At 32.5% G+C, this 27816-nt stretch overlaps 2 protein-coding genes across 3 annotated transcripts; one reads left to right on the top strand and one right to left on the bottom strand.

Annotated features, from left to right (window-relative positions):
• Positions 1-438: 438 nt before the first annotated feature.
• Positions 439-9709, bottom strand: LOC108227132 (probable LRR receptor-like serine/threonine-protein kinase At1g53440). The gene is made up of 24 exons (XM_017402133.2): positions 9396-9709; positions 8351-8522; positions 7859-7930; positions 7438-7506; positions 7170-7241; positions 7009-7080; positions 6509-6580; positions 6362-6433; positions 6180-6251; positions 5996-6067; positions 5843-5917; positions 5392-5466; positions 5199-5264; positions 5014-5073; positions 4888-4926; positions 4763-4812; positions 4288-4649; positions 3931-4126; positions 3717-3854; positions 2916-3037; positions 2431-2641; positions 2096-2333; positions 1519-1669; positions 439-1073 (listed from the first exon to the last, which is right to left on the bottom strand). Exons 1-24 carry the CDS (start codon positions 9490-9492, stop codon positions 660-662), a joined length of 3039 nt encoding a protein of 1012 aa, XP_017257622.1. The 5' UTR covers positions 9493-9709; the 3' UTR covers positions 439-659.
• Positions 9710-17476: 7767 nt separating this feature from the next.
• On the top strand, positions 17477-26261 carry LOC108227167 (glutamine--tRNA ligase, cytoplasmic). Of its 2 annotated transcripts, none has more exons than XM_017402178.2 (23): positions 17477-17752; positions 17863-17913; positions 18017-18088; positions 18245-18344; positions 19092-19187; positions 19592-19653; positions 19754-19855; positions 19962-20057; positions 21074-21226; positions 21338-21393; positions 21467-21557; positions 21634-21720; positions 22037-22234; positions 22321-22419; positions 22827-22958; positions 23048-23184; positions 23283-23361; positions 23999-24094; positions 24609-24709; positions 24790-24895; positions 25034-25123; positions 25202-25331; positions 25885-26261. In XM_017402178.2, the coding sequence occupies exons 1-23, from the start codon at positions 17630-17632 to the stop codon at positions 25977-25979; spliced, it is 2352 nt and encodes a 783-aa protein (XP_017257667.1). In that variant the 5' UTR covers positions 17477-17629; the 3' UTR covers positions 25980-26261. The 2 variants fall into 2 exon arrangements, with proteins under 2 accessions (XP_017257667.1, XP_017257666.1); XM_017402177.2 differs by having other exon boundaries at positions 23283-23382.
• The last annotated feature ends 1555 nt before the right edge of the window (positions 26262-27816 follow it).

The raw sequence follows: 27816 nt of genomic DNA, 5'->3' as shown, positions 1-27816 counted from the left end.
TAAATTTTGACACTAAATGATTCAAGTTTATGCATTTTTTTAGATTAAAATTTATATTTTAATTTAACTATGTGAAATTGTGCACTTATGGAGACAAAATAATAATGATAATTTATTTTCTATTATTATACATGAATCATGAATCCTTATTTCTAATTATATATAAGTCTTAGTTATAAACCGATCAACCCGTTTAATCGGACCATCAAAAAACGAACCACTTGGTCCGGGTTAGTTGGTTTTTCACCATAAACCGATCAACTCGTTTAACTGAACCGGGACGAAGGGAATAATCAACTACTATTTAGAGCATGTACGGGGACTCTGCTCCTTGCTATCCATGGCCATTTCAAAATCAAGGAGTGGACATATTTATATTTGTGAGGTCATATTTTATATTTATGAGGTGAACAAACCATACAGAGAACACCTAAAAAATTGTACAAATAATTACATAATCAAATGAAATATCTATTTACATGAGAGATGGAACAAAATTTGTAAATGTTTACATGTCACTTCAATGAATATACGTGGATAGAAGTAATATACTTGATAAATGAGTAAGAAATTTACTAGACAGTGGTCAGAAAGATGCCTGATTGTCAAATAGGCATACTTGACGAATTATTGAAGTGGAGCAGGAAATCATTGTGAAATCATTCAATATTTACGTCATACAGATCCGGGAGAAGCTTGCTCTGTGAGCTAGGATTGTGAATATCAGTATCCTTGCTCTGGAATGACATTGAAGTATCAACCCAGGGACCATCCATTGACATGGTCCTTTCTCCTCGACTTTCCTGAGAGTAACTATCATGTGAGAGCTTTTCAAAAGATTTGAACCGCATATCATCATCTGTTGTGGTTCGACTGACTGTTGGTGCATCGACTTTCTTATTTCCCTCAATCATGCTCACCACGGTAGACATTGGTGGTCTGAGTGTGGGAGATGGATTCGTGCATAACAGTGCCATGTTTAGCATCCTAAGTGCCTCTTCTTTCGAGTAGTTTGAGCCAAGAACCGGGTCTACAATATCTAGAAGATTTCCTTGCTCTTGAAGTACATATGCCTATGGAGAAACCAAAATGAACATTATTTATAGTTATGTATGTTTTAAGCGAATTCACAGATTAAAATGATCACTCAAAGCTTTGAGATGAAACAACTATTTCCCGTATAAGATGTAACAAGATCTAGTAGTAAATTATTTCAAATCGAGATATTGAAATGATCAGCTCACTTGACCTACTTATGAATAAATCTCAGTCAATTAACCATATGACATAATATACTTCGAATACTATTTTCTATGTTTATCTATCAGTTGTCTAGACCCCATACCAAAAAAATGTTAACAAGAAAAGTGGAATTTTTCAAACTCTGGAGTGTGCTGCTGAATGTGAACTACATTCATCAGTAACGAAATTTGGTGTAGCTCCTTGTGAAATATAATATATAATAACAGATAGGAAGAAAATCTAGAAAATTAGTGCCTGAAAGAGCATGATATTTACCCAGTCAAGAAGATAAACAAACTCCTCTTTTGGTCTGTAATTAGTGTTGCTTTTCCCACTAACAATCTCCAGTGCAACAATCCCAAAGCTGTACACATCTGCTTTGTCAGTCAGGTAACCCCTCATTGCATATTCTGGAGCCATATATCCTCTGAGAAGAAGCAATGCAAAATCTCTAAAGTGGTAAGTGTCGTGACATCAACGATATCCGTATTACAATTAAACTCCACAATTATAAAGAACTATATGTATAATTAATTAGCTATCGCAAATATAAAGCCATATTGCCATTGCTTTTATTTGATGCAAAACGGTTAAGCAATCAATCATGAGATAATTTGGATATCGGAACACAAAAACATGCATCACTCATCTCTCACTGGCTTTATGATTGTACATAAAAAAGTTTTGTGGTCTTGGTTTCCATATACTCAACCGTCAGTATCATATTTTAGATGACTTTTAGTAGACGTTTTAGAATTTAGTAATTTGTTCGCTCTTGACACTAATTCCAGTTTGTTTCTAATACTAGACAAGATATGAAGTACTAAAATTACTATGAAAATCATATGCTCACATTGTTCCAGCAATTCGTGTGCTGATATGGGTATTTTCTTCTTCATCAAGCTTAGCCAAACCAAAGTCAGATATCTTTGCATTAAGATCTTTATCAAGCAATACATTAGTAGCCTTGATGTCCCTGTGCACAATTTTCAACCTTGATTCTTCATGAAGATAAGCTAAGCCTCTTGCTATCTGCAAAAATATCTTCTTTCTAGTCGGCCAATCCAAGTTTAGTCTCTGTTCTTCACGACCTATAGAAATGAAGAGACAAATTAAAATAATCCAAATGAAAAAGCAGGACCTCACGACGAGGGAAAAGCAATGTAAAACATGAAGTTAACCTCCTACCAAAAAGTGCTCTAGCAAGACTATTGTTTTCCAAGTACTCGTATATAAGCAATAACTGGTTCCCTTCAATACAGCAGCCGAAGAGCTTCACAAGGTTTGGGTGTTGCAAAGCAGATATCATGCCTATCTCGTTAACAAATTCACGGTTTCCCTGCTTTGATTTTGAGGAGAGCTGCTTTACAGCTATTACTGAGTCATCTGGTAGGACGCCCTACAAGAAGCCAATAAACTTATAAAGTTATTTGCTTGGGAAATATCAATATTGAATCAACCGAACATGGTATTTACAATTTCCTTCTGGAAGAAAATTTTGCAGAGAACCCAAAGAGGTATTTACATATTGCTAAATTATGCAAATTTATACAACTGCATTCCTGTTTGCATGTGGATGCATGGACTGATCATACATTCAAGATATCATGATTCTCAAAGGTCTATTTTGCAATCTATGAAATGTAAAAAGAAAACAAATGTGAGTAAGATACCTTGAAAACTGGCCCGAATCCACCTTCACCAATCTTATTTGCAGGATCAAAGTTATTGGTGGCAGTTTTGATTTGTCTTAAGCTAAAATAACCAGTTTGTAATTCAATAGCTCCTCGAAGTTCTGTTAGAAAAATATAGATTAAAATAGTTGTAATGCATTTTAATACCCATTATTGTTGCAAAATTAAAAATACAGAATGATAAGATGTTAACTAGTAAGTAGTATCAAAATTTTAGAGCCATTGAACTTAATTGTACAAGTTCGTATGCATCCACACCCTAAATTCCAGAGTATTGGAATCTTACTCACTGCTGAACTGCAATTTATTTTCGGACAAATATGTTCTACTTGTAGATGCAGGCATATGAATTCACTTCTTACAGGACTGGAGATACAAAATTAGGTGATCTTACACCTGCTTGATTTGTTTTTCGCATTTACAACGAAAACTGATCCCTGAAAAGGTCATTTATAGTGAGCTGCAAGTCTAAGTTACTTGCATACCCCTAGAAAAGGGATTTTAAAGCTTAAATTGCCAATCCCATTATATAAATAATACCAAATTTTCCGGTATCTACTCTTTTTATTGTGGAGGTAAACGTTTTGAAAACAAAGTGTTGCTATCTCGAATTTTTTTGGCAGTGCCCACTTCATTTTAACTTAATAGACTGAAGTCCAAGCCATATACTATGTATAGGAAGTTCTGACCCTTTTCGAGTGAAGGTAACTTAGGATAAACCAATTAAAAAACCAAATGAGTTTAAGAGTGCATGTATCAACTTATGTAATGAATTCTCACCTTTATCTTCAATGTCCTTTCCTCCTAGGAAACCTGTTCTCCAAAGTACTAATAAGATCAATAAGACACCCGAAACTGAACCAACTACAATGCCGACTATAGTCCCAGTAGATAAACCACCAGTGTCAACATGAAAATCTACAAGAAGAAAGTATAGAAACTTAGGAAATGTGGCATGAATATAGTTGACTGCAAAAATGTGAGGGTTACTTACTTGGGGTTACAGCAATTGCTGATATGAGTGGTCCATATACACCTCTGTCTGGAATTGCAGTAGTCCCCTTTCCTGCCCAATACAGGTGGATCTCCAAAGTACCATCATCGACATCAACATCAGATTCCAAGGTGGTTGGCAAACCAAATCCCTTGGCAGCCACAGCAATGTCAAAGTTCTTCCTTAAAACTTTTCCCTATATAAAGAAGATTTTTTTTTTTGCTTGAATAAGTACATACTACAACCCTATTTATAAGGCTGAAAAAGAAGAGAAACTTTCCAATCAAACTGAATGTATGAACATGTGTCAATATGAAATTAATTCCCCTGTACTGATATAATTAACCTCCCACTTACTTGGATAGATACATCAAAAATGCGCCTCCCACTGCTGCTAAATGTGCTGTCATTGAAATACTGAATTTCAGCAAAGTGCAGGCGAACTTTATAACTACCTTTCCGCAAGCAAAGACCATAGTATCTAAGTGAAGAAGGGGAAAGGCGGGCTGTTTTATATATATCTGCTCCAGTCATATTATTGTTTAATGCAACAAAGCTAGCTTTGTCATTGTTCAGAAACAGTCCTGTACTGCTATATGCCCATTTCTCTGAAGAGTAATAAGAAAAGTAAGATGGACCTTGTCCAACTGAGTCTTCCTCATACTCATTTCTATCCCATTCTGTTTTGGTTCCTCCACAATTGATGAACAGTTGGTAATCTGCAGATTTGACATAAGCTTTTCATATAACACTACCATATGGAGGTAAGTAATTTTGACTCTTTAAGTACTGCTGCATCATAGACGAAGTATCAGATTGGTTTTGCACTTACATTGAGGATTTCGGGAGCAAGGGAGGTCTTTTTTCAAGCACCAAGGAACACTGAAATACAAATTATGAGTTAGTTCACTTAATGCTTATAGAAAACTAGTAGATCAAATCTTTATAGGAACTTACGAATTGCTTGTTGAAGATGAATGACTAGAAACTAGGTTCCTGTAACAGATACAGAAAAATGTGTTCTGAGCAATATGGATATTGGAAATTTATTGAGGATACAATACAAAGGGAACAAAATCTTACACAGTAGACGGCTGACAGCTATACTGATCTGCCCGTGTAAAATTGTTGTAAGAAACATCACTGCAGGAAATATGATTATGAAATTCGTCAAAAAGGATTTAACCGTGAATAAGGTTTTCTATATACCTAAATATAAATTCTAATAAATGTAATATATTGAACCTAAATTAGGATAGAGAACTAACAAATTTTCTTTGCTGCTAAAAATCCAGCGTGGTACATCTCCAGTTAACGAATTATTATTCAGAAACCTGCAGACACATGCATATATGTTAGACTTCTGAGTATTTAGGATATCACATTGAAGAGAGACAAACAAGTTTAAGAAAGAAACTAAAAATCATTCAAGTATTGGTCTTCTATAAAAGGTTTACATACAAAAAGTTCATATTCAAGTTCAAGGGTTCCAGTGAATCTGGGATTCGGCCAGTCAACTTGTTGAAGCTCAGATCTCTGCGAATTAAAAACATTGTTAAACTCAAATACATACTAACAACTAATAATAAGATATCTTTCCACGAGAACTGTTTACAAGCATGTAATGCTAATATTATAGAGCCTTAACACTAAAATAAAGATATAAATCTTATCAAAATATTACTCCCTTTAAAACAACTTTGATAAAAAAAATTAGTTGATGTGACATAATCCATTGATTGGCAAACACTTTGAGATTAATACATTTTAGATTATGTACAGTAATAGATAGTGCATTGTGAATTCTCGCATGTACAAACACACACATTATCGAGAACTATATTCATAGAAGCTATCATAGGAAAGAAAACACAGACGTCAAAATTTATGGACAAGAACAAGTATAGCTTACAAGTTTTTAAGTTTAGTGAATCCTTCTCCTAAGTATCCTGGAATTTCACCACTGATCAAGCAGTTTCTCAATACCCTGCTCCATAAGAAAACACTTGTGAGAATCATAATTAAATCAAATATTCTATAATAAATTATTTAAGATTTAACTCACAGATATTCCATGCTTTTCATATCTTTTAAATCAGGGAAGGGTGAATCTCTTCCACTCAGATCAGATATCCTCCTACCAACAGAATGCAAGAAAATCAGCAACTATACTGAAAATTGTGAATATAAAATTTACTAAAACCAATGAAAGTAAGTTATTAGGCATTAGATACTTGTTCTGTTCTTACAGTTCTTTTAGGTTTTTCATAACAGAAATGCTCAAAGGAATGGGACCTATCATTCCTGTGCCCTGCAAGTCCCTAAAACATGTTATAGAAATTTCAGTGAGAGCCTGTTGGTATGGTTTTCTTTATTTTTATACCAAGCAGCCTAATAGAACAAACTGACATAAACGACAAAAATTACTCACAGTCTAGTGATATTTGTCCAGTTTCCAATAAAATCAGGTATCCGGCCTGATAATCCACTTCCATCTATCCGACTGTAAGCAGTAGATAATTCAGACAATCTGCATAGTTTATATTTATATATATAGTACGAATTGAGTTTTACTTACAAATCTGTTAGATTCTTCAAATCGCCATATGTCTGTGGTATTGTTCCATTAAAGTTATTTGCTGATAGTAAGCTGTGCAAATCATTTGCATGAATCCATCAGGAAATTAAATATTGATAAGAGCGTTTAAAAATGAAGGAAAGGGAAACAGAAACAGAAAAAGGAGACTGAACTAGAACGCTCAATTAAGTACTAGTGGAGTTGGACGATTGAAGTCACTTAATAAATGTATACACACACATTCCGTTTTTCACTAATATAGAGAAGAGTTGGTAAATTCTCTCTCACCGCGATCTCTCCTTAAACATCAAGCAGGAAACTTCTTCTTATCCATCTTACATTGATACCATAAATCATTAATAGAAACCCATTTGCCAAAAAGTGCTTGGTATCAGCTAAAAGTGTTTTGCCATTCAATTAAAGTACACAAATAATACAATGCTAATCATACAAAACCACTGGCAAAAGATAGATGTATAAATTTAGTTTAGAAGTCTCACAGTCTCCTCAAGCCACTCAAACTTCCGAGTTCTTTGGGAAGAGGCCCTTCAAGTCGATTATCTTCCAACACCCTGAAAGTTCAGTCCAGATTAAATCAAAAAAAATTGAAAAAGTTTTTACTTTTAGTTCCAAATATGTACAGATCATATTGTTTACATACAGTTCTTCAAGTGTAGAAATATTGGCTATTTCCGGTGGAATCAAGCCACTTACGCGATTTACCAAAAGGGATCTGCAAAAAGAAAGAGTACTGATTTAACAACTACTCTAGCAGTTCATGCTTGGAAAACTGAAACAAAGGATATTATTGTTCCACAATAGCCACACAGAGTGGCCTTTTAAATTGAAAGATGTGTTTATTGAACTTCTGTCACCATTCACCACACAAATCCCTTAAGAAATAAATAAGTATCAAAAGAAAATCGTACAGAAATTTGACACGCAGCCGGCCAAAAGCTCTGGGAATGGTTCCTTTGATGTTGTTACGGGAAAGATCTCTGTATAAAAAATATAAAAATTTCTGTTAGGTTCATAACTATGCTTCACTTTTACATTAATATTAAAGAGACAATAATATATAAGCTCGAACAAAAGAATCATAGCAAGTTAATATACTTCAATGCATAAGACGGAAGATTGGAGAATGTTCTAAGAACTTGATTACTTATATAAGACTTATTAAATCAGAGTTGGTAAATAAATACTTCAGCAACTCACGATTTTACCCCCAAAATATCTATTTTTCAGTTGACAAAACATATTTATGCAAAATACCAGCTATAGGATACAATCACGATGTGGCATATGAGTATATAAATTAAATAAACAAGCCAAAAGAAAGATACTTACATTCTGAGCAGATTAGTCAGGTCTGCAAACTCAGGTGCTAATTCTCCAGTAAGATTCAAACCCTTCATCTCTCTGCAAGCATGTAAACAATACATAAAAGACCGAAGAAATACTGAAAGTTTTACAAAGCCCTGAATGTGCAAACAATAGCCAGTTCAGTAATTTCGAGAGGTTATCGCTGTGCTTACAATTATAACATGGAGAAATCTCAATATTAATTTGAAAAAAGATATTTGTCTAACTAGTATTTGACATGAAATTAAGCATACAAGATACCTAAAGCATTTGTTTGGTTTCAGAAGTTAAACATCCATGGCAGCTACATTGACTATGCAAGCTAAACACTCAATATAATCACTTGAAGAGTAATAATTTTTAAATGTTCCCTTTTGTTTGTGCAAGAGCAACATTGAAAAACATTACATCTAATTATTTCCTTTATAATGTTTTTTATGTATGAACACTGTGGATCTGAGAATTAGTAGAACATACATGCTGGTAACATGGCAAACAGTGCTCCTATTAAATGAGCAGTCACAGGTGACGTTACTAAGGATCTTGGTAGTAAATGTCACATTGAAATCTCCAGGACTAGTGCAGGAACTTTGGCTGAGGGTCCAATATGTGTTATTTAGCCTCGTGGATATCGCCTGAAGAGCTCGTACTGTTTCAAAAAGATATTTCAGGAACATGTTTTTAAACATAATCATTAGATTAAAAAAAATTTTGAATCATATGCATTACAGTAGCTTAAAAATTAATATTCATAGCCCCATAACTGAAAATCCCTATTAATCTCTATGGCTATCTAATGAAGTCTGTAGAACTTCGACATTAATTGGCAATGGGGACATATAGCAATACACCATCTGGTGATCACTTTTCCTTGATGTCCGATGAAAGCAAAACAAAAATGTATCTTCTCTATGTAAAGTAAGTACATATTGATATCTTAATTATAGTAACAACGATGATAAAGAATTTTCAATTATGGTAAAAACTGGTGATATTCGACCGAGATTATGAAAATTCGTTAAAATCTGACAGTATTTAAAGTACCGTCGTGCCATTTAAAGTACATAAAGGGCATCGTTTCAATTCCAAAACCCTGTGTACAAAATTTAGTGGTTGTTACTATCCCATCATTTCAATTCCGAAACCCTGTCTACAAAATTTGGTAGGTGTTACTATCCCGCCACAAACCAGTTGCTTTATGTTTTTTTTTTTTTGCTAGAAGTTGCTTTATGTTTTAAGGAGATATAAGACGGTTACTTTCATTGACTGTGGACAATGCAAAAAAAAAAAAAAAAAAAATATGCCTACTGATTCATCAAGGGCAACACATCTTTAATACTGAATGCTTAAACAGTTAATGAATCATCAGAAAAGCACCAAAACCAAACATAATCAAGTTGATCATAAAGTACCAACTAAAATGATTAACCCATAACAACAAAACCCATCGACAATAAACACACCACCATAAAATATTATAAAATAATAAAATAATCTAAGTGAAATAAAGTAGATTCAGTACCTTCTTCTGGTGGCAAGAGTTGAGCATCAGATCTGAAGCAACTGAGAAGCACGAAACAGAACAGAAGTAGAACATAAATATCGTTACGAGAACCCATGTATGTAACTTAGTATGAAGATGAGCAACGCATAGATGAAGAAGAAAGCACAGTGTTGATGAATAATAGTAGATATAATATAGAGATTTGTATGTATATGCGCGTGTGTAGGGAAGGGAGAGGGTAGTTGCTATAGAGAGAGAGGCGGGAGAGAAAAACTGTCAAATAAAGGAAACATTCGAGGATGTGTGGAAATGAATGACGCTGCGGAAGCATTAAATGGAATCATATGGTTTTCTTAAATATTTAAAGTTTGATTAGATTGAGGATTTGGTCAAAAGATTATGTACGACATTTTTAGTTGGTGAGAACCGAGACGGCTTTGAAAAGTCAGCACCATCTTAGTTTGTCCTTGATTATTCGTTAATGTAAAACATTCAGTTCAATGAATAGCACCTAGAAGAAACTTGATAGATTTACACACATTTGTGAACTTTATAGATGTTGAATTTATAAATGTATATTTTCAAATTTCTAAAAGATTAGTTATATCATCTCCATCCCATTTTAATAAATATTTTTTATAAATTTCATATATATTAAAAAATATTAAATATAATATTTCATTATTACTGTCATCATTAAAGTTATGTTGATTACACAATAATTTATAATCAACTTTCATCCATTTATATTATTAGAATTTTATGATAATTTGCTTACTAATTTTTGAAAGTGGTGTGAGTTAATGATAATCAATATCGAAAATAGTAGCATTGAATAAGAAAGAGACAAATATTATAAAATATATTATTTTGACGAAAATAATTATTAAAATGGAATGGAGAGTGTTTATTTTACTTTGACCCGTCTTATTTGACCTTTTTTTTACCATAAGCTGTGTGACCTTTTTCACTTATTCAAATATATATCAGAACCGTTAATCATGGATATTTTGGGAAGAAAATAATAACTATAGATCAAACTAATTAAATAAAATAACAAAATTTCATTTGGCTTGTCTTCGGTTTTCTTTCTCCTGCTTTATCATATTCAGTTTACGGGCATAAAGCAAATGTTACAACTAAAAATTCAACCCAACTACCAGTTTACATTAAAATATGAGGTGTAACATTGTTGAACTATTTTCATTACTATGGTACGTCGTAGTGTATCTGAGTAACCTTCTTAATGTGCTATGCAGAGTTGACCACAATCAAGTGTCCTTTTTCCTAAGTTGAATTTCCTACGTGTAGTATTTTATATCACTACTCGGCAAGTTGCCCTCATCAAATATAATTGTTGCAACTTGCATTTCAGCTGATACCATCCAGTTCTGCCATAATTAAAATAACCGGTAATGATACAGGATGACGGTATTACTTGCATTAAAACATTTGTAATATATTGTACATTGACTTTTTAAAACTAGATAAAATATCTTCTTAGTTTAAAGAGAAAAATAAGTAAAAACTTTAACTTTTTAATAACCTGAACACGCAATATATAGAGTCGCTTATTAGGTGTTATTGTTATCGTTATTATTTTAAATCGTGATGAAGCCGCATGAATTATTACACAGCGGGAAAATTAATTCTAAAGTTCTCAAACTATAGGCATTTTTTTTCTAGATCCCTGAACTATAAATATCAATTCATAAGTAATTCAACTCTTGATTTTTTACTACATGGGTCCTTCCGTTAGATCTGATTTGACGTCGTTAGTTTTTCCGGCGAACTTGGTCGGAAAAGCTCAAATCCGGTGAGCTCGAATTTTCCGACGAGACTAATTTGAACATTAAAAATCACGAAAATTATATGAATATGCTTATAATCACACGATCTATCAATCTACATCATTATAATTCGAATAAAAACTATTAAAATGAAAACTAATATTCAACTTAAAATTCGGAAATTACCAAACTAAATTTTGATGGTATAGATGGATAGGGGATTGAAAACCGAGCAATTTAATTACTCAAGCTTCAAATTTGGATACCGGAATCACCTTCAAAGTTATCTTTGATTCTCATGAACTTAAGAAGAACTAACAGCGTCAAATCAGATCTAACGGAAGGACCCATATAGAAAAAAAATCAAGAGTTGAATTACTTATGAGTTGATATTTATAGTTCAGGGACCTGGAAAAAAAGGTGTCTATAATTCAAGGACTTTAGAATTAATTTTCCCTTACACAGCATGATTTGTATTCAAAATGATACTCCCTCCATCCCAAATTAGATGAGCTAGTTGACTTTGGGCATGTAACTTAAAGTGCATTGACCGCCTACTTCCAAATTTTATTTTTTTTAATTTTTCTTTTGTAAACGAAAATTTCATATTTAAAATTTTATTTACAAAAAAAAAATTAATAATAAGTAACATAAATATGCAGTCAATGAATTTTAAAGTATGTGCCCGAAATCAACGAGCTCATCTAATTTGGAATGGAAGAACTAAACGAGACTTGCTACTAATTAACCTCCGCTCTAGGAAGTATAATTAGAAGTATATATAGACGTATTTTAAAAGTCAATGACATGTTTTGGATTATCTGTTTTGCTGTATCATATACGCATGTAACAGGAAATCGTAATAACATGAGCATGCATTACATAGTACCGTCCCAATTTATGTGAATGAGTTTGACTTTCACGAGATTAAGAAAAAGATAGTAAATGTAGTTGAAAAGTGGGTAAAATGGTGGGACCCATCAATATTTAATAATAGATTTGAGATAGTGGAGAAAAGTAGTGGGTGCAATAATGTTTATTTAATAAAAAGAGAGTATAAAATATAGAGGTAGTGGGTGTAATAGTGAAAAGTAGTTGTTCAAAAATAGTAAGTATCGGATGTTCATTCTTTTTGGGACGTCCCAAAAAAAAATGAGGTCACATAAAATTAGGGCTGTAAAATGATCCGGGTGATCCCGGGTACCCCTCTGCTCAAGTACCGGATCATATTATTTTTAAGTTGTCCAGATTTGGGTCCGGGATCGTTTTATTCGGGTATAAACCGATCCCGGGTATTTGAGATTCGGATCCGAACCGGATATGATCCAGTATCGTATTTTCTATTTATTAACCGGGTAGTTTATGATCCATCGAATATGAGCCGGATATGATCCACTAACATCAAATATCATTATTATTTCAGTTGTTCAAATAATTATCATTTAGTCTAAGTAAACATAATATTATAAAGTATAATAATTTTGAATTAAAACTTATAGTTATGTGTTGGTATATGTCATTTATTAAATATATATGAAGATAATAAGCATTATCACATTAAATAAATCATATTTTATGAAGATATAAACTTAAATTAAATAAGATAGTACAATTTTATAAAATGATGACTATTTACTTGCAAATATGATGGTGTTAAAATATAATAGGTATATGAGTTTGAATCGAATATGAACCGTGGATCATATTCGGTTATTCGGGTAGGATCATATTATGAAAAATTATATGAGACCGAATCTGAGCGGGTATAGGTGTGCTCGTATCCGGGATCATATATTATACGGGCTTAATTTTTCCGCCAGATTTGGATCGTTTTCAAAACGGATATGAGACATGTATCATATTTTCGAGCCGAATATGAGCCGAGACACCGGATAGTCCGTATCGATTTACAGCCCTACATAAAATGGGACGGAGGGAGTATTTATTTATATTTATTTATTAGTACTCCAGTAATTAGCGCTCCAACGCGACCTATCTTTGCCGATCGATACCATGGACCAGTAGTCCACTGTTCAATATTGACTGTTTATCGGTCTCTCTCCTACTATTCATGTTCTTCCGCCAAAATCCTCCCGCATTCAGCTTTTCATTCCACTGGTCTCATGATTTCAGATTTTTCCTGTGACTATTAGCAAACCGGGAAACTTGGCATCATTATATTTGTCACCGTTGAAAATTAAAATAAAATAAAATACATATATCAATTCTACTCCTGGTTTTGTTAAACATTGATAGTTCTTTGTGTTAAATATAAGCTGATCATACAACATTCATTTTAAAAATAATATTTGTTTTTATTTTTTGCGCGTATTTTGAGATAACAGCAAAACATAAAATGTAGATATTAAATATTTATTTTGTAAAGAAATCGAAAAATAATATATTTTAATATGTTCTTTTTATATCTTAAATTATTGGTAAAAAATCAAACCTAACTATTATTTTGAAGGAGACAATACTAAACACAACCAAAGTTATTTTAGGATATGCATTGATGCTAGTATATATATAATTTTAATTTATTATTTTCTTTTTTCTTGTGGATAGGGGTGCTTAAGCCCCATAGCCCCGCTGGATCTGTCCTGCTTCGTTTCATTTCAAGGTTTTTTCTCGCCAAGCACAATCGATATATTTCAATTATTCATCTTTGATTTTGCGAATAGTTGAGTATATGAATACCAAGTTCTTAGAAATAGACAACGTGATATCATAGTACATGTGAATGTCATGGAATGCAGCGACGTTGTCGGCTGTAGCATTTCTTGTAGTAGTACATCTTATCGTCGTAGATGCTGACTTTAACGACGCTTGGTCTGCGTCCGTGTAGGTTTCGAATTGAATTTTATCCCGACTTAACCTGTCAACATTTGTTAACTACTTTTCACTTGTTTTGATTTTATTAGTGAAAATCGACGTGTGGAGAGTTACATATTTGACAAATCTAAAGTAAAATAATAAATGAACGCGATGGCAAGAAGTGAAAACAGACGAACTGACGAAGTATTATAATTCTGTGTAACGGGGCATGGTCAATATTAACAACTGTTCATGGTAGACGGTGAATATCAACTTGCTTGCTGGAAGAAGTCCTAGATAGCTCATAAATTCCTCGATGATAATTGATACCTAACCAAGTATGGTCCACATATACGTACTTGTAGTCTGTAGACAGCGATTTATGTAGGGTAGTTGATGTTCCAGCCCATACATATCACGTTTAAGAATGTTTCTGCACTTGGAGGAATTCCGATGGGTTCCTCAAACAAGCTCTTAACTTTAAAATATAGGAGAATATGAAAAATTAGAGCTCCAATGTCTCCTAATAGCTCTTTAAAAATTTAAAAGTTTCTTCACTCTTTTCTTTTAAAGGGCATCTAGGTGCTCTTAACTTATTTTCATTGAATAAAATAATCATTTTCTTCTATTTCTATTCACTTCTCTCTCCAACTTTCCTTCAAATAATAATAAAATATGAGTTAAGAGTAATTATAAAAAATAGCATTAGAGTTCACACGTTATTCAATGTACTAACTTAAAGAATGATTTAAGAGCACCATCAGAGATGCTTTTAGAAGGATAAACACAATACTTTTATCTATTGAATCAAGGTAGATAACTGAAAAAAAATATTTCTCAAAAGAATAATAATCACATATGTTAATATTAGCAGATTCACCTACTTCCCATTATATTACCAATTTGCACAAATTGAACATATTAATTATGATGTCATTATTATGATCATATATTAGTTATACAAAAATACTACTCCCTCTGTTTTTTAATATTTGACGCTTTGACTTTCAGCACGTACTTTTAAGTGCTTTGACCGAGTAGTTAGAAATATTAATTTTTAATTTTTTTTGAATAAAAATATATAATCAAAAGTTTAATTTACAAAAAAAATCAATCAAAAATAATAATTTTTATTATTCGATTAACTCATCTAAAGATGTGTGCCAAAAGTCAAAATGTCAATTAATTAAAAACAGAGAGAGTACTAATTTTTCATTCATTTTGTTAAAAGTTAACATAATTTGTATTGTAAATCATGAAAATTACGTGAGTTAATAAATGTGTGCATTGAAACTTGTATCAGATTTGTATATATTTTATACAGGGGAAATTAAATGTACACAATTGTACAGCCCACTTTTACAACCAACAAATCGTGATCGTTGGTTGGGTGAGATCTACGGTGCTGGTTGCGTACATCAGTCACTTAAAGTCACTGATGAGTGATTTTATATCACTGATGTCCCCTCCATAATTTCTTTTGCTATCATACTCTTACCGCATTAATAACAACAGTGAGTTCAAGTCCCTGATGGTGTATACATTAATAACAACAGTGAGTTCAAGTCCTTGATGTGTACAATGTTATTTACAATTTACTAAATGATTCATACTTACGGATGTTAAGGTCTAAATGTATCAGTGATATTATATGAATTTCAGAAGAAAAAAAATAACTCTATTTGTATTGAGATTTTAGCAGTCAAGTAGTGGTTTGTTTGACTTGTACTATTATCGTGTACTTTATCATGTATTGCATTTTACATTTAAAAAAAAATATTGATCAATGATCTAACCGTACGGATGTGAAGATGTATATATTTTGATGCTAATTAAGAAGAAATTTCAGGAAAAAATAATTATATTTGGATTGAGATCCAGTAGTCAACTAGTGTTTTGAGTTGTACTAGTATCCGGTGTTTTATCATATATTACTGCTTATATTTTTTTAAAAATATTTCTGGATGATCCAACCGTATGGATGTGGAGATTTATATATTTTGATGATATTAAAAATGTTTCATAAAAAAATAATTTTATTTGGTTGGAGAGATTAGCAGTCAACTATTGGTTTGACTTGTACTAGCATTTAGTGTTTTATCATGTATCACTACTTATATTTTTTTAAAAATATTTCTAGATGATCCAACCGTACAGATGTGGAGATTTATATATTTTGATGATATAAAAAAAGTTTCATAAAAAATAATTTAATTTGGATGGAGAGTTTAGCAGTCAACTAGTGGTTTGACTTGTACTAGGATCTAGTGTTTTATCATGTATTACTGCTTACATTTTTTAAAAAATATTTCTGGATAATTCAACCGTACGGATGTGAAGATTTATATATTTTGATGATACTAAAAAAGTTTCAAAAAAAAATTTTATTTGGATCGAGAGATTTGTCTCAACTAGTGGTTTGACTGGGAATAGCATTTAGTGTTTTATCATGTATTATTGCTTACATTTTTAAAAAAAATAATTCTGGATGATCCAACCGTACAGATGAGAAGATTTATATATTTTGATGATATTATAAAAGCTTCGGAAAAAAAAATAATTTTATTTGAATTGAGAGTTTAGCAGTCAACTAGTGGTTTGACTTGTACTAGCATCCAGTGTTTTATCATGTATTACAGCTTACATTTTTTAAATTATATTCGGATGATCCAATCGTACCGATGTGAAGATTTATATATTTTGATGATATTAAAAGAGTTTTAGAAAATAATAATTTTATTTGGATGAAGAGTTTAGCAGTCAACTATTGGTTTGACTTGTACTAGCATTTAGCGTTTTATTATGTATTACTGCTTACATTTTAAAAAAAATATTTCTGGATGATCCAACCGTACGGATGTGAAGATTTATATATTTTGATGATATAAAAAAAATTTCATAAAAAAATAATTTTATTTGGATGGAGAGTTTAGCAGTCAACTAGTGGTTTGACTTGTACTAGCATCTAGTGTTTTATCATGTATTACAACTTACATTTTTTAAAAAATATATCTGGATGATCCAACCGTACGGATGTGAAGATTTATATATTTTGATGATATTAAAAGAGTTTTAGAAAATAATAATTTTATTTGGATGGAGAGTTTAGCAGTCAACTATTGGTTTGACTTGTACTAGCATTTAGCGTTTTATCATGTATTATTACTTACATTTTTAAAAAAATATTTCTGGATGATCCAACCGTACGGATGTGAAGATTTATATATTAATGCACACTATTAATAACTTCAAGTCAGTGATGGTGTACACCTACCTTTCATGTACAATTGTGTACATGTAACCGACCCCATTTTATACATAATAAATTATATATTATATATTTTATAATCAAAACATTATCTATAATTAAATTTCAAAATTGTGATGGTACTTTGATTGATATACTCATGGACTCCGAAAAACCAAGGCAGTGTTAGCCGTTAATAATGTCAGAAGAAATAAAAAATGTGCGAGTATCTGTTGGCCCAATTCAACTGGTCTTGGCCCATTGGAATTTGTTCTCCACTTGTTTCTTTTGTCACCAGCTCAACAAGGGTTTTCATCTCTCCCTCTCTCCCTCTCTCTCTCTCTCCCCCCCAACAAGTGTTAGCAGGGTTTTATTATTATCATCTCAGGGCTACAAAAATGGGGGTGGAGAGTGAAAAATCAGTGCAACTCTTCCTCAGCATCGGTTTAGATGAAAGAACGGCTAAGAACACAGTGGCTAATACCAAAGTCACTAAGAATCTCCTGGCTGTAATTGACGAGGTAGACCCCACCCTTTCACTTCATACTTGTAATTAGTCTTCTTTTAGCTGCTTTAATTGTGATTAGCTTATGTGCTGTATGTAATTTTTGTGATTGTGTTTTGTTTGTAGGCTGGTGTTGCTGAAGGATGTGAAAGGGCTATTGGGAATCTTATTTACACGGTAGTTACACTTCGTTTTTTTTTTTTTTTTTAATTTAATCTTCTAGTAGATTCTAAATGATTGTGAATTAGGAAGTTTATGTAATTTGTTTCGGATATTATAGGTTGCTACTAAGTTTCCGGCAAATGCCCTCGTGCATCGACCAACTCTACTTCAGTACATCGTTACTTCAAAGGTTTATGTGCTTTTCATTTATTTGTGTTCTTTTAATTTTACAACCTAACTGCCTGGGTTTTGAATTTGGAAGTAGATAAGATAGGATTTACAAGTGTTTGTTGTCGATGAACGTACTATTGTGGAGTATTTATTATTTTGGCTTTGATGTTGCTAGATTAAAACCCCAGCCCAATTGGAAGCTGCCTTTGCTTTTCTATCAAATACCGCTTCCGAGACTTTGAAGGTTAAGGAATTTGAAGAAGCTTGTGGAGTTGGTATGATTATCATTTAACATTAGTGGTTGGCCTACTGTAGCGCACTTGAACAATCTATCAAATACTATTCAACAAAGAATGAGTTGATACTTGATAGAATAAAAAAGTAATACGAAGATAACCTGGGTGCATAACGTCTCTCTCAGTTTCTTGTTGGTTATTGTATCAAGGCTTCTGGGATATCACGAAATTTAAGTATAAATATAATGCAATATTGAATATTCCCTCACTTTCAACTTCCCAATAAGCTGAACTGTTGCCAGCTTCAAATAGATTATGGAAGAAAGGAATTATGCCTGTTTTATAATAGATCTTTTGTGTGGCTTCATGTCATGTAATTGGATGTATTACTTGGGCTTTGGGTTTGAGTTGGACCTTGAATCGGGTTTCGGTTTGGTACACATGAAATCTAGAGTCAAATCCAAACCCTTTTGGGTTTAAAAATTAAATCCAAAATTTCAGGTTCGGCCAAATCCAATTGCATGATTGGGTATCTTCGGATCAGATTGTTTTGTCATCCTACATGCAACAAACATAAATTTTGTGCTGAACTCTAGTTGCCTTGTCCTCTTGACAAAGTGACCTCATGTTCAAACCCTTATTGACCTTGTTTTGCAGATTACTTGGTACATAAGGCTATTTATATAAATAACTAATACTTGTGTTCTCAAAAATTTTATATTGTTGAACTGTTGTTTGTATATGCTAGGAAGTGGCACTCATTTTTTTTTTTTTTTTTGATGACAGGAATTGAGGTGTCTTTGGAGGACATGGAGAAAACAGTAAATGATATATTTGAAGAGAATAAGAATACTATAATAGAGCAAAGATATCGAACAAATGGTATGAGTTTTGCATTTTTGTTTTGTAGCATCTTTCACATAGATGAATAGTTTATGCACAACTGTCTGTATGACCTCTAAGATAATCATTTCCTTCTGTTTATATTATTTTTTTCACAAGGAAATTTGGCTTGTGATAAAAACATAATCTAGGATAAATATTTTGTTTTACGAGGCATGTGTAGCAACATGCTAAGCTGGGTAGCTTTTACATATATTTATATACATATATGCATGCATGTATAGTATGTATGTCTGTGTATATGTGTATTACATGTCAGAAGCAAAGTTCATTTTTTTAGAGCTGTTAGATGTCTGTAATTTTTGATAGTGGCAGCTCAATTTAGTCGTTTGTAAATCTTTAATTGTCTTCACACTTGATGTTTGCAAATCTTTCTTCTACAGTCGGCGAACTTTTTGGTCATGTTCGGAAGAGACAGCCATGGGCTGATCCGAAAGTTGTCAAGGTCAAATCGCCTTTCTATTGCTTTATTTCATCCCCCTCACCTCATCTAAATGCAAGACAAACATCTAAGCATCTTGGTCGATGTAATTTGTATGTAACAGCAACTCATAGATACGAAATTGTATGCGTTACTTGGTGAAAAGACTGCTGCAGATAATGAGAAGCCTGCTAAAAAGAAAAAAGAAAAGCCTGTCAAAGTAGAGGTTAGTAAACTGCATATCTTTTGACTGTCAGTGTGACTTTATGAGTTATCTACATATGCTACTATTATAACGTATTTTTCAAATAATAATAATTGCATCTATGTAGGAGAAAAAAGCTGTTGAAGAAAGTACTGTACCAAAGCCACCAGAAGAAGATATGAATCCATATGCTGTATTTCCTCGACCTGATGAAAATTTTAAGGTAAGCCTATTTCTTCATAGTATCTGCATCAGACAGTTGAAGATTATCGTCTTCAGCTTGTATCAGTTTACATGAAACTGTAAAGTGTAAAATCGGTGTGGTGAATATCAAATAATCTGAGGTAGATATACCATGGTTAGATGATCCCTTGTGGAGCTTTATACATCTTTTATTGAATTCTAGTATCCAATATCTGTATTAGAGTAAGTGGTGATATCCCTGCCTTCGCTTTTTGCTGTGGATAATCTACTAATTGGTTTGTTACTTTCTAAATTGTTTGAGCAAGTGATGAACGAGTCATTGTTTGTTGGTAATATGATGTTTGTGACACCTACAGGTCGGAAGAAATCTGATTAAGTTTGACTTGCAGAGAGCATGGAGGGAATGGGTCTAGATGCATGCTTGCATGTGATATGATTCCATTCTCTCATGCTATGAATTAAACACCAATATAGTATGCTGACCAGGTTAAGGTCTTATATGATAAACTCCTGAAATCCCAAAAAGCGCATAAAAGAATGAAAAGATCCTAAAAATCCCAAAAAGTGCATAGAAGAATCCGGTATCATACTAAAAGCATGCTGAACATATAGGGAGGAAGACCGGATTACTTCCCCCTTTAAATGCTCTCTTCTTGTGGTGTTGGCCATGCCTCTCAATCATATGTTGTCCATCAAGTTTTACTAGAGACTGTGGATGCTTTCAGTTTAATGGACTAGGCATTCAGTCAGTTCTGTAGCACATTGAAAGGACTAGGCATCACCGGATCAATACCAGAAAAGAGAACATACCGTTTCCAGACTCTGTTCGGACTTAATCAGGATTATGTGTCTACCTTTTAAAATCATAGAGGTCCAAGATGGCTATAATTACGGGTGCATAAATACTTTCACGTGCTCTAGTACACATCATCTTGATGATTATGTGGCCACATGCTTGTGAATCTTCCTATTTATTTATTTATTTATTTATTTTTCTATCGGTTACTTGTGTAATATAACTCTTGCTTTTCTTAGGTGCATACTGAAGTTTTTTTCAGCGATCGACCTGTGCTCAGAGCTTGCAATTCAAAGGAAATACTTGAAAAGCATTTAAAGAAAACAGGTGGAAAAGTTTTGACGCGCTTTCCACCAGAACCAAATGGATATCTGCATATAGGTCACGCCAAAGTAATATTAAATAAGCTGTTGTTTTTTTCCTTCGATTTTTTGATTTTAGCTAATCTCCTGGAGGTTACTCCACATTGTATATTTTTGGCTATTGATTTCATCTGATTCCAGGCAATGTTTGTCGACTTTGGTCTGGCAAAGGAAAGAAATGGAGGCTGCTATCTAAGGTCTGACTCTTGAACAGAGAATTTTAATGAGAATTTATCTGGACAAGAATTAAAATTGTTGTCGACACTTTAGGTATGATGATACTAATCCTGAAGCTGAGAAGAAAGAGTACATTGATCATATAGAAGAAATTGTTAAGTGGATGGGATGGGAGCCATATAAGGTAATATATGTTCTTACGATAGATGTGCGATGTGTCTCATCTGTATTGGCAGCATCTGATACTTGAATTTTGGCAGATCACATACACCAGTGATTACTTTCAAGATCTATATGATCTAGCTGTGAAGCTCATACAGAAGGGCCATGCATATGTTGATCATCAGGTTACTATATGATGTATACCTATATGGATATTATTACCTGAATATTGTTCTACTGTGAACCTAAATCTCCAATGTTGATCCTTGATAAATTTTTTAAAATTTTAATACTTGTTCAAAATATATTTAAAGCCGATCTCTTCTTTTATCTTTGTTCATACTTGTAAATTGAATGGAATGTCGATGGTAATTGCATGGCTGCTTTCTTTATTTGGTAACACACCACCTCTACAGTCTGTGAAGACATTGTAGTGCTATAATTTATCTGTCATATTAATTGTCCTTATTAATTTAACACTCAGTTTTCTTCGTATTTCAGACAGCTGAGGAGATCAAAGAGTACAGGGAAAAAAAGATGAACAGTCCTTATAGAGATAGGCCAATTGAACAATCTTTGAAATTGTTTGATGAAATGAAACGAGGCATGATTGAGGAAGGGAAAGCAACTCTGCGGATGAAACAGGACATGCAAAGTGATAACTTTAATATGTATGACCTCATTGCATATCGTATCAAGGCAAGTTAGAAGCCCTTTTTAAAATAATTTTTTAAACTTCTTGATAAAATGGATTACCTAATGTACATGTTTTTGGTGTTTTCTAGTTTACTCCTCATCCACATGCAGGAGACAAGTGGTGTATTTATCCAAGCTACGATTATGCTCACTGCATCGTGGATTCTCTAGAAAATATCACACATTCGGTATGTAACATTTTTGGGTGAACTTTGTATCACACTACTACTATCATGTAGCTTATCATATTTAATTCCTGAATTTTGTAAATAGCAAAGTTTGCTTGATATTTTTGTTGTTCTACCTGGAGCAAGAGCAGACCACACATACCTTGACTTGGTTGAGTAGAGCATATTTAACTTTTTGGCTTTTTAGCACACTTCTGCTACATTAGTTTTTGTTAAATAGGAACCAAATTATCAGGCTTAGATGAAGTATAGTAAAGCTCATGAAAAACCTCATATTTGTGTAATGTTAGTTTGCTCGGAACAGAACTCGTTTTCAGAGGCTGCATTAATTTGGTTTTGTTGTTCCTAGTGTTATTTGTAATCACCGTGTTTTTACCTTGCAATTCTTGCTCATTTGTTTGACACAGCTCTGCACACTTGAATTTGAGACACGACGTGCTTCATATTATTGGTTATTGGATGCGCTTGAGCTTTACCAGCCTTTTGTATGGGAGTACTCGCGTTTGAATATCACCAATACAGTGATGTCAAAACGCAAGGTATTTTGAAGAGCTTAAATATTCAAATGTCTTTAATTTATCTTCTTAGTCTTGATTGATACTTATGATAGTGTTCATTGTTTTTCCAGTTGAACCGTCTTGTGACAGAGAAGTGGGTTGATGGTTGGGATGATCCTCGTTTGATGACATTATCTGGATTACGACGTAGAGGGGTTACCTCTACTTCCATAAATGCTTTTGTCCGAGGAATTGGAATAACACGAAGGTTGATATTTGAATTTCAGTATTTGGGCCTGCAAATTCATATATGGTTTTTTAAATCATTGTCACGTTTCCAAGTTCTAATGATGTTCTGTTCTGCAGTGACTGTAGTATAATTCGTTTGGACCGCCTTGAGCACCACATTCGGGAAGAACTGAACAAATCAGCACCTCGTAAAATGGTAGTACTAAATCCACTTAAGGTATGATTTTATATATATATATATATATATATATATATATATATATATATATATATATATATATATATATATATAGGCCATTGCTCAAAACAGAACACTGTTAAAAGAAGAACAACACAGAACACTTTAGAATCAAATATAGAATCTCATCTAAAACTTGAATTAAATTCAGATTTTAAGCTGAACAATGTTTTATTATAAATGATAATAGTATCCACCATGTTTAATAATAAATATTTATTAAAAATAACATGATTTTATGTAAAATAATCACGCAAAAAATATATTTATATGATTCTATTCTGGATTCTATTATGGATTCTGTTCTGGATTCTATAATATTTCATATCAATAATTTGGATGAGTTTGGATGTTAGATTTCATATATTAAGTTTAATTAGTGTTTAGCTATATAGTTATAACCTTAACAAATAATTATTTGTGAGAAATGAAATGTTATGACAGTGTTCTGTGTTGTTCTTTTTTTAAAGTGTTCTGTGTGGAGTGCAACCCTATATATATATATATATATATATATTCCATTTGGTAGATTGTGAAATTTATTTTGCTGTGGTATGCATAGAATTTTCACTTTCAGTGATTTTATAATTATTAGGTTGTAATCACCAATATGGAAGGAGGCACATCGATGGATCTTGATGCAAAGAAATGGCCAGATGCTCAAACAGATGACCCATCTTCTTTCTACAAAGTGAGAATGCATCTCTGAACTGAAGTCATAATTCACATATTCATCTAAATGATAATATATGGAGCACATAAATCTTGATGATATTCGCGTATATAGTTAATATTTTTCCACACATATAGAGTCTATTTGAGGCTGCTTTTTATATTATGACATTTATTTTCTAATCTCGATTACAATTTTGTTGTTGTGGAATGTGGCACCATCTGTTGAATACCTCTTGCACTTGCAAACATGGTACACAAAGAGTTGATGATAAATTATATCTTTCAGATGAGCTTATCTTTTATGCAGAACATATGATTATATATCTTCCGAGTGTGTTTACTTTGTAGAGGAATTCGCAGATGAGCTTATATTTCATGCAGAAAATAGAATTTTATATCTGTTTAGTGTGTTTACTGCTTAAATTGACAATAGAATTGAATCTCTTTGCACTTCTGGGGGTTGACAATATGATTACATCAATATTGAAGCAAGTTTCAGAACCAAGTTTGCATATGTTTTCCCAATGCAGGTTCCTTTTTCGAATGTTGTCTACATTGAGCACACCGACTTTCGAGTTAAAGACTCAAAGGACTACTATGGGCTTGCTCCGGGGAAAACGGTTTTACTAAGGTCCACCTACACGTTTTGTTTTAAGTTCTCTTTGTAACACAACTATAAAAGTAGACACCGTAATTTTGTTTTGTGCCCAGGTATGCATATCCTATAAAATGCACAGATGTAATACTTGGAGATGACAAGGAGACTGTTCTAGAGATTCGCGCGGAATATGATCCCTTGAAGAAGACAAAGCCCAAGGTCAGTCACTGGTTGAAGTTGCATAAGATTTTTGGCCGATAAGTTACAGTTTATCCTTGGTTGATTTTTTTAAAAAGATTTCCAGCAATTTCCTGTAATTTACTCCTGACTCTGTGTATATTTTCTTTTCAATTGCAGGGAGTTCTTCACTGGGTTGGAGAACCTTCACCTGGAGTTGAGCCACTGAAGGTGGAAGTCCGATTGTTTGACAAATTGTTTCTTTCTGAGGTTGGCCTTTATTTCATGTAAAACTTTCATTATGGTTAATTGCTAAAAGGTATCTTACAGTTCCATCATTGCTTCCAGAATCCTTCTGAGCTTGATGACTGGCTTGGTGATTTGAACCCCCAGTCTAAAGTGGTGATGCCTTGTGCATATGCTGTACCTACACTTCGTAATGCTACAGTCGGGGAGAGCTTTCAGTTTGAAAGGCTAGGTAAATGCCAAATATTATTGATGAATGTTAGTTGAAAAGAAATAGACATCAACATGTTGGTATTGTGTTATAGCCCCCTCCCCTCTATTTAGATTTCAGGAGACTTCATTGGTAGAGTTGCAAAATGTTGGAAGTTTGTTAAGAACCAAGAACTATAGAATTCTCTTTATATATGCTTGAGCCTTGAAAGCTCCATAAAAAGAACAAGAACATTGGGGGCAATATGACAATATGATAAATTTCTATGTTCATATAAATGAAAGATGTCGACAGAAAAAAAAAAATGGCTTCTTACTGGGTAAGTTTGTTTATACTGACATCTTATGCATGTAATTTATTTTAGACGGATCGGCTTTAGGACGCATTATGAATTTGACTTTAGTAACTAGAACTTGCATAAAAAAATTGAGCTGCATGTTCTAGGATGTTAGATTACTTGAAATAAGTTACTGCTGAGGCACTTGCACCATATTACAGTGTTGATCCCTGGTTGTGATAAATGTGGTTATTTATTATCCCATCTACTAATTTGTTTTGTAATATCTTTCTACAGGTTATTTTACTGTTGATAAGGATTCAACTTCTGATAAGTTGGTTTTCAATCGAACTGTAACATTGCGAGATAGTTACGCCAAGGTTGGGAAGTGATTTGCTTGAAAAAAGTGAGCGAGAACAGCAAGCAGCAAGATAAAACAATTACTGGCCTCTGCTTATTTATACTGAATAGAAAGTTAAATTTTAGTTGTGTCTAAACTGTAGTTTACTACTCATTATAGAATCAAAGAAAAGATTTGTTTAACTTGGGTATTGTAGAAAACAGCCCGTGACACAGTTTCCCGTTGGTCTGTCAAGTTTCCCGTTGGTCTGTCAAAATTTCACGGGGGTTGAATCTAACTTTCATTTTATATGGGACATGGTATTGTGGTGTAATCCATCTTAAGATACATTCCAATGATTTCTGTCTTGACCATGAAACATGTTATCCAGAATTTAGCCAGCTTCAGAGGCGTTTAATATTTAGCATATCAAACTATAAAAAACCCAGAGCCTGTTTGGACAGGTTTAAAATTATGACTTATGGTTTATGATTAAATGTGATAAGTACTCCGATTAAAAACATGGGTAATTTTATATCATAGATGATACAAGAGATATTAAAATATAATTATAAAAATAAATTTATAATTTATATATTTTAGTATTGTAATTGATTTTTATTAAAAAATTATAAAAATTAAATAAGCCGATTAAAAAGCTTAAAGCTAGTCCTAATTGTTATTTTGATCAATTTCAGAGACCCAGAACTAACAATCTATGACCGGTAACAGTGAGGCCATTGTTTTGTCAAGTTTCTAGCCTGTAAACATTCCCCCACTGATGGTATTCTTTAAAACTGATGACTCGAATCGTTGACTTCACATTATACTTAATTGCACGTCAACTGCCTACAGTTCTTAACTATTGTATTCACCGATTCATGAGATGATGAGAATATATATACGTATGTATATTAGCTGGTACCTAACATAGACTAGTTTTGAAGATACTCCAACATTCAAAAATATAATTTATAGTAGTTAAAAGCAACTAGTTAAATAAAATTTATTTTTCGTTTTTCCACTATATATATACAACTAGTGAATAAAGCCGCGCTTCGCGGCGGCGTTGTGAATTTTTTATAAATTTTAATACAAATTAATATTATAATCGCATAAAAGTTATTTTAAGTCATGTTCACGTTAAACATAATATAATAAAAATCTAACACAATACACATAAAAGTTATTTTGAGTCATGTTCCTGTTAAACATATCATTAATAAAAAATATTATAATTAATATAAAAATTTGTTTAAGTGACTCTCCTGTCAAACACAATACTAATAAAAAAAATTTGTTTGACCAGCCCTCCCATCAAAGACAATATTAATCAATAATTATTATAATTATGATAAAATTAAATATAATAATATAAATAAAAATTAGTTTGAGCCACTCTCTTGTCAAACACAATACTGATAACATAAAATTATAATATAGATGTTAGATTGAGTCGCCCTACCATCAAACACAATACTAATAAAAAATTATTATAATTATGATAAAGTTAAAGATTATATTTGGATTAAAATTATTTTAAGCAGTGGTCCCGTTTTAATAAAAAAAATACATTATAACTCAGATAAAAAGTTATTTTAACCGCTTTACCGTCAAACATAATACTAATAGAAAATTTATTATTATTTAGATAAAAAATTAGTTTGGGCCGCCCTCCCCTAAAACACAATACTAATCAAGAATCATTTAAATTATGATAGAATTATAATTATAATTGGATAAATATATTCAATTTCATATATTTTAGCTATTATATTTTTCTTTAAGATTCCTAATTCTTAATTGTTTAGAATTATCTCTCTTTTCTTTTAGTATTCCTATATCTTAACTACTTAGAATTTCATATATTTTAGCTATTATATTTTTGT

The sequence above is a fragment of the Daucus carota genome, chromosome 6, assembly GCF_001625215.2.
Source record: "Daucus carota subsp. sativus chromosome 6, DH1 v3.0, whole genome shotgun sequence".
Taxonomy (NCBI): domain Eukaryota; kingdom Viridiplantae; phylum Streptophyta; class Magnoliopsida; order Apiales; family Apiaceae; genus Daucus; species Daucus carota.
The sequence above is the reverse complement of the archived record's forward strand: the minus strand, read 5'-3'. Positions and strand labels throughout refer to the sequence as shown.

What these genes read in the sequence shown, in the direction of transcription:
- LOC108227132 (XM_017402133.2), bottom strand. Translation starts at nt 9,492, where the DNA reads ATGGGTTCTCGTAACGATATTTATGTTCTACTTCTGTTCTGTTTCGTG. An exon ending in TTTAGCAGCAAAGAAAATTT is followed by an intron (nt 5,074 to 5,198) that starts GTTAGTTCTCTA and finishes TATTTCCTGCAG; the next exon opens with TGATGTTTCTTACAACAATT. An exon ending in ACACGAATTGCTGGAACAAT is followed by an intron (nt 1,670 to 2,095) that starts GTGAGCATATGA and finishes GCTTCTTCTCAG; the next exon opens with AGGATATATGGCTCCAGAAT.
- LOC108227167 (XM_017402177.2), top strand. Translation starts at nt 17,630, where the DNA reads ATGGGGGTGGAGAGTGAAAAATCAGTGCAACTCTTCCTCAGCATCGGT. An exon ending in TCATTGCATATCGTATCAAG is followed by an intron (nt 22,235 to 22,320) that starts GCAAGTTAGAAG and finishes GGTGTTTTCTAG; the next exon opens with TTTACTCCTCATCCACATGC. An exon ending in CAGTGATGTCAAAACGCAAG is followed by an intron (nt 22,959 to 23,047) that starts GTATTTTGAAGA and finishes TTGTTTTTCCAG; the next exon opens with TTGAACCGTCTTGTGACAGA.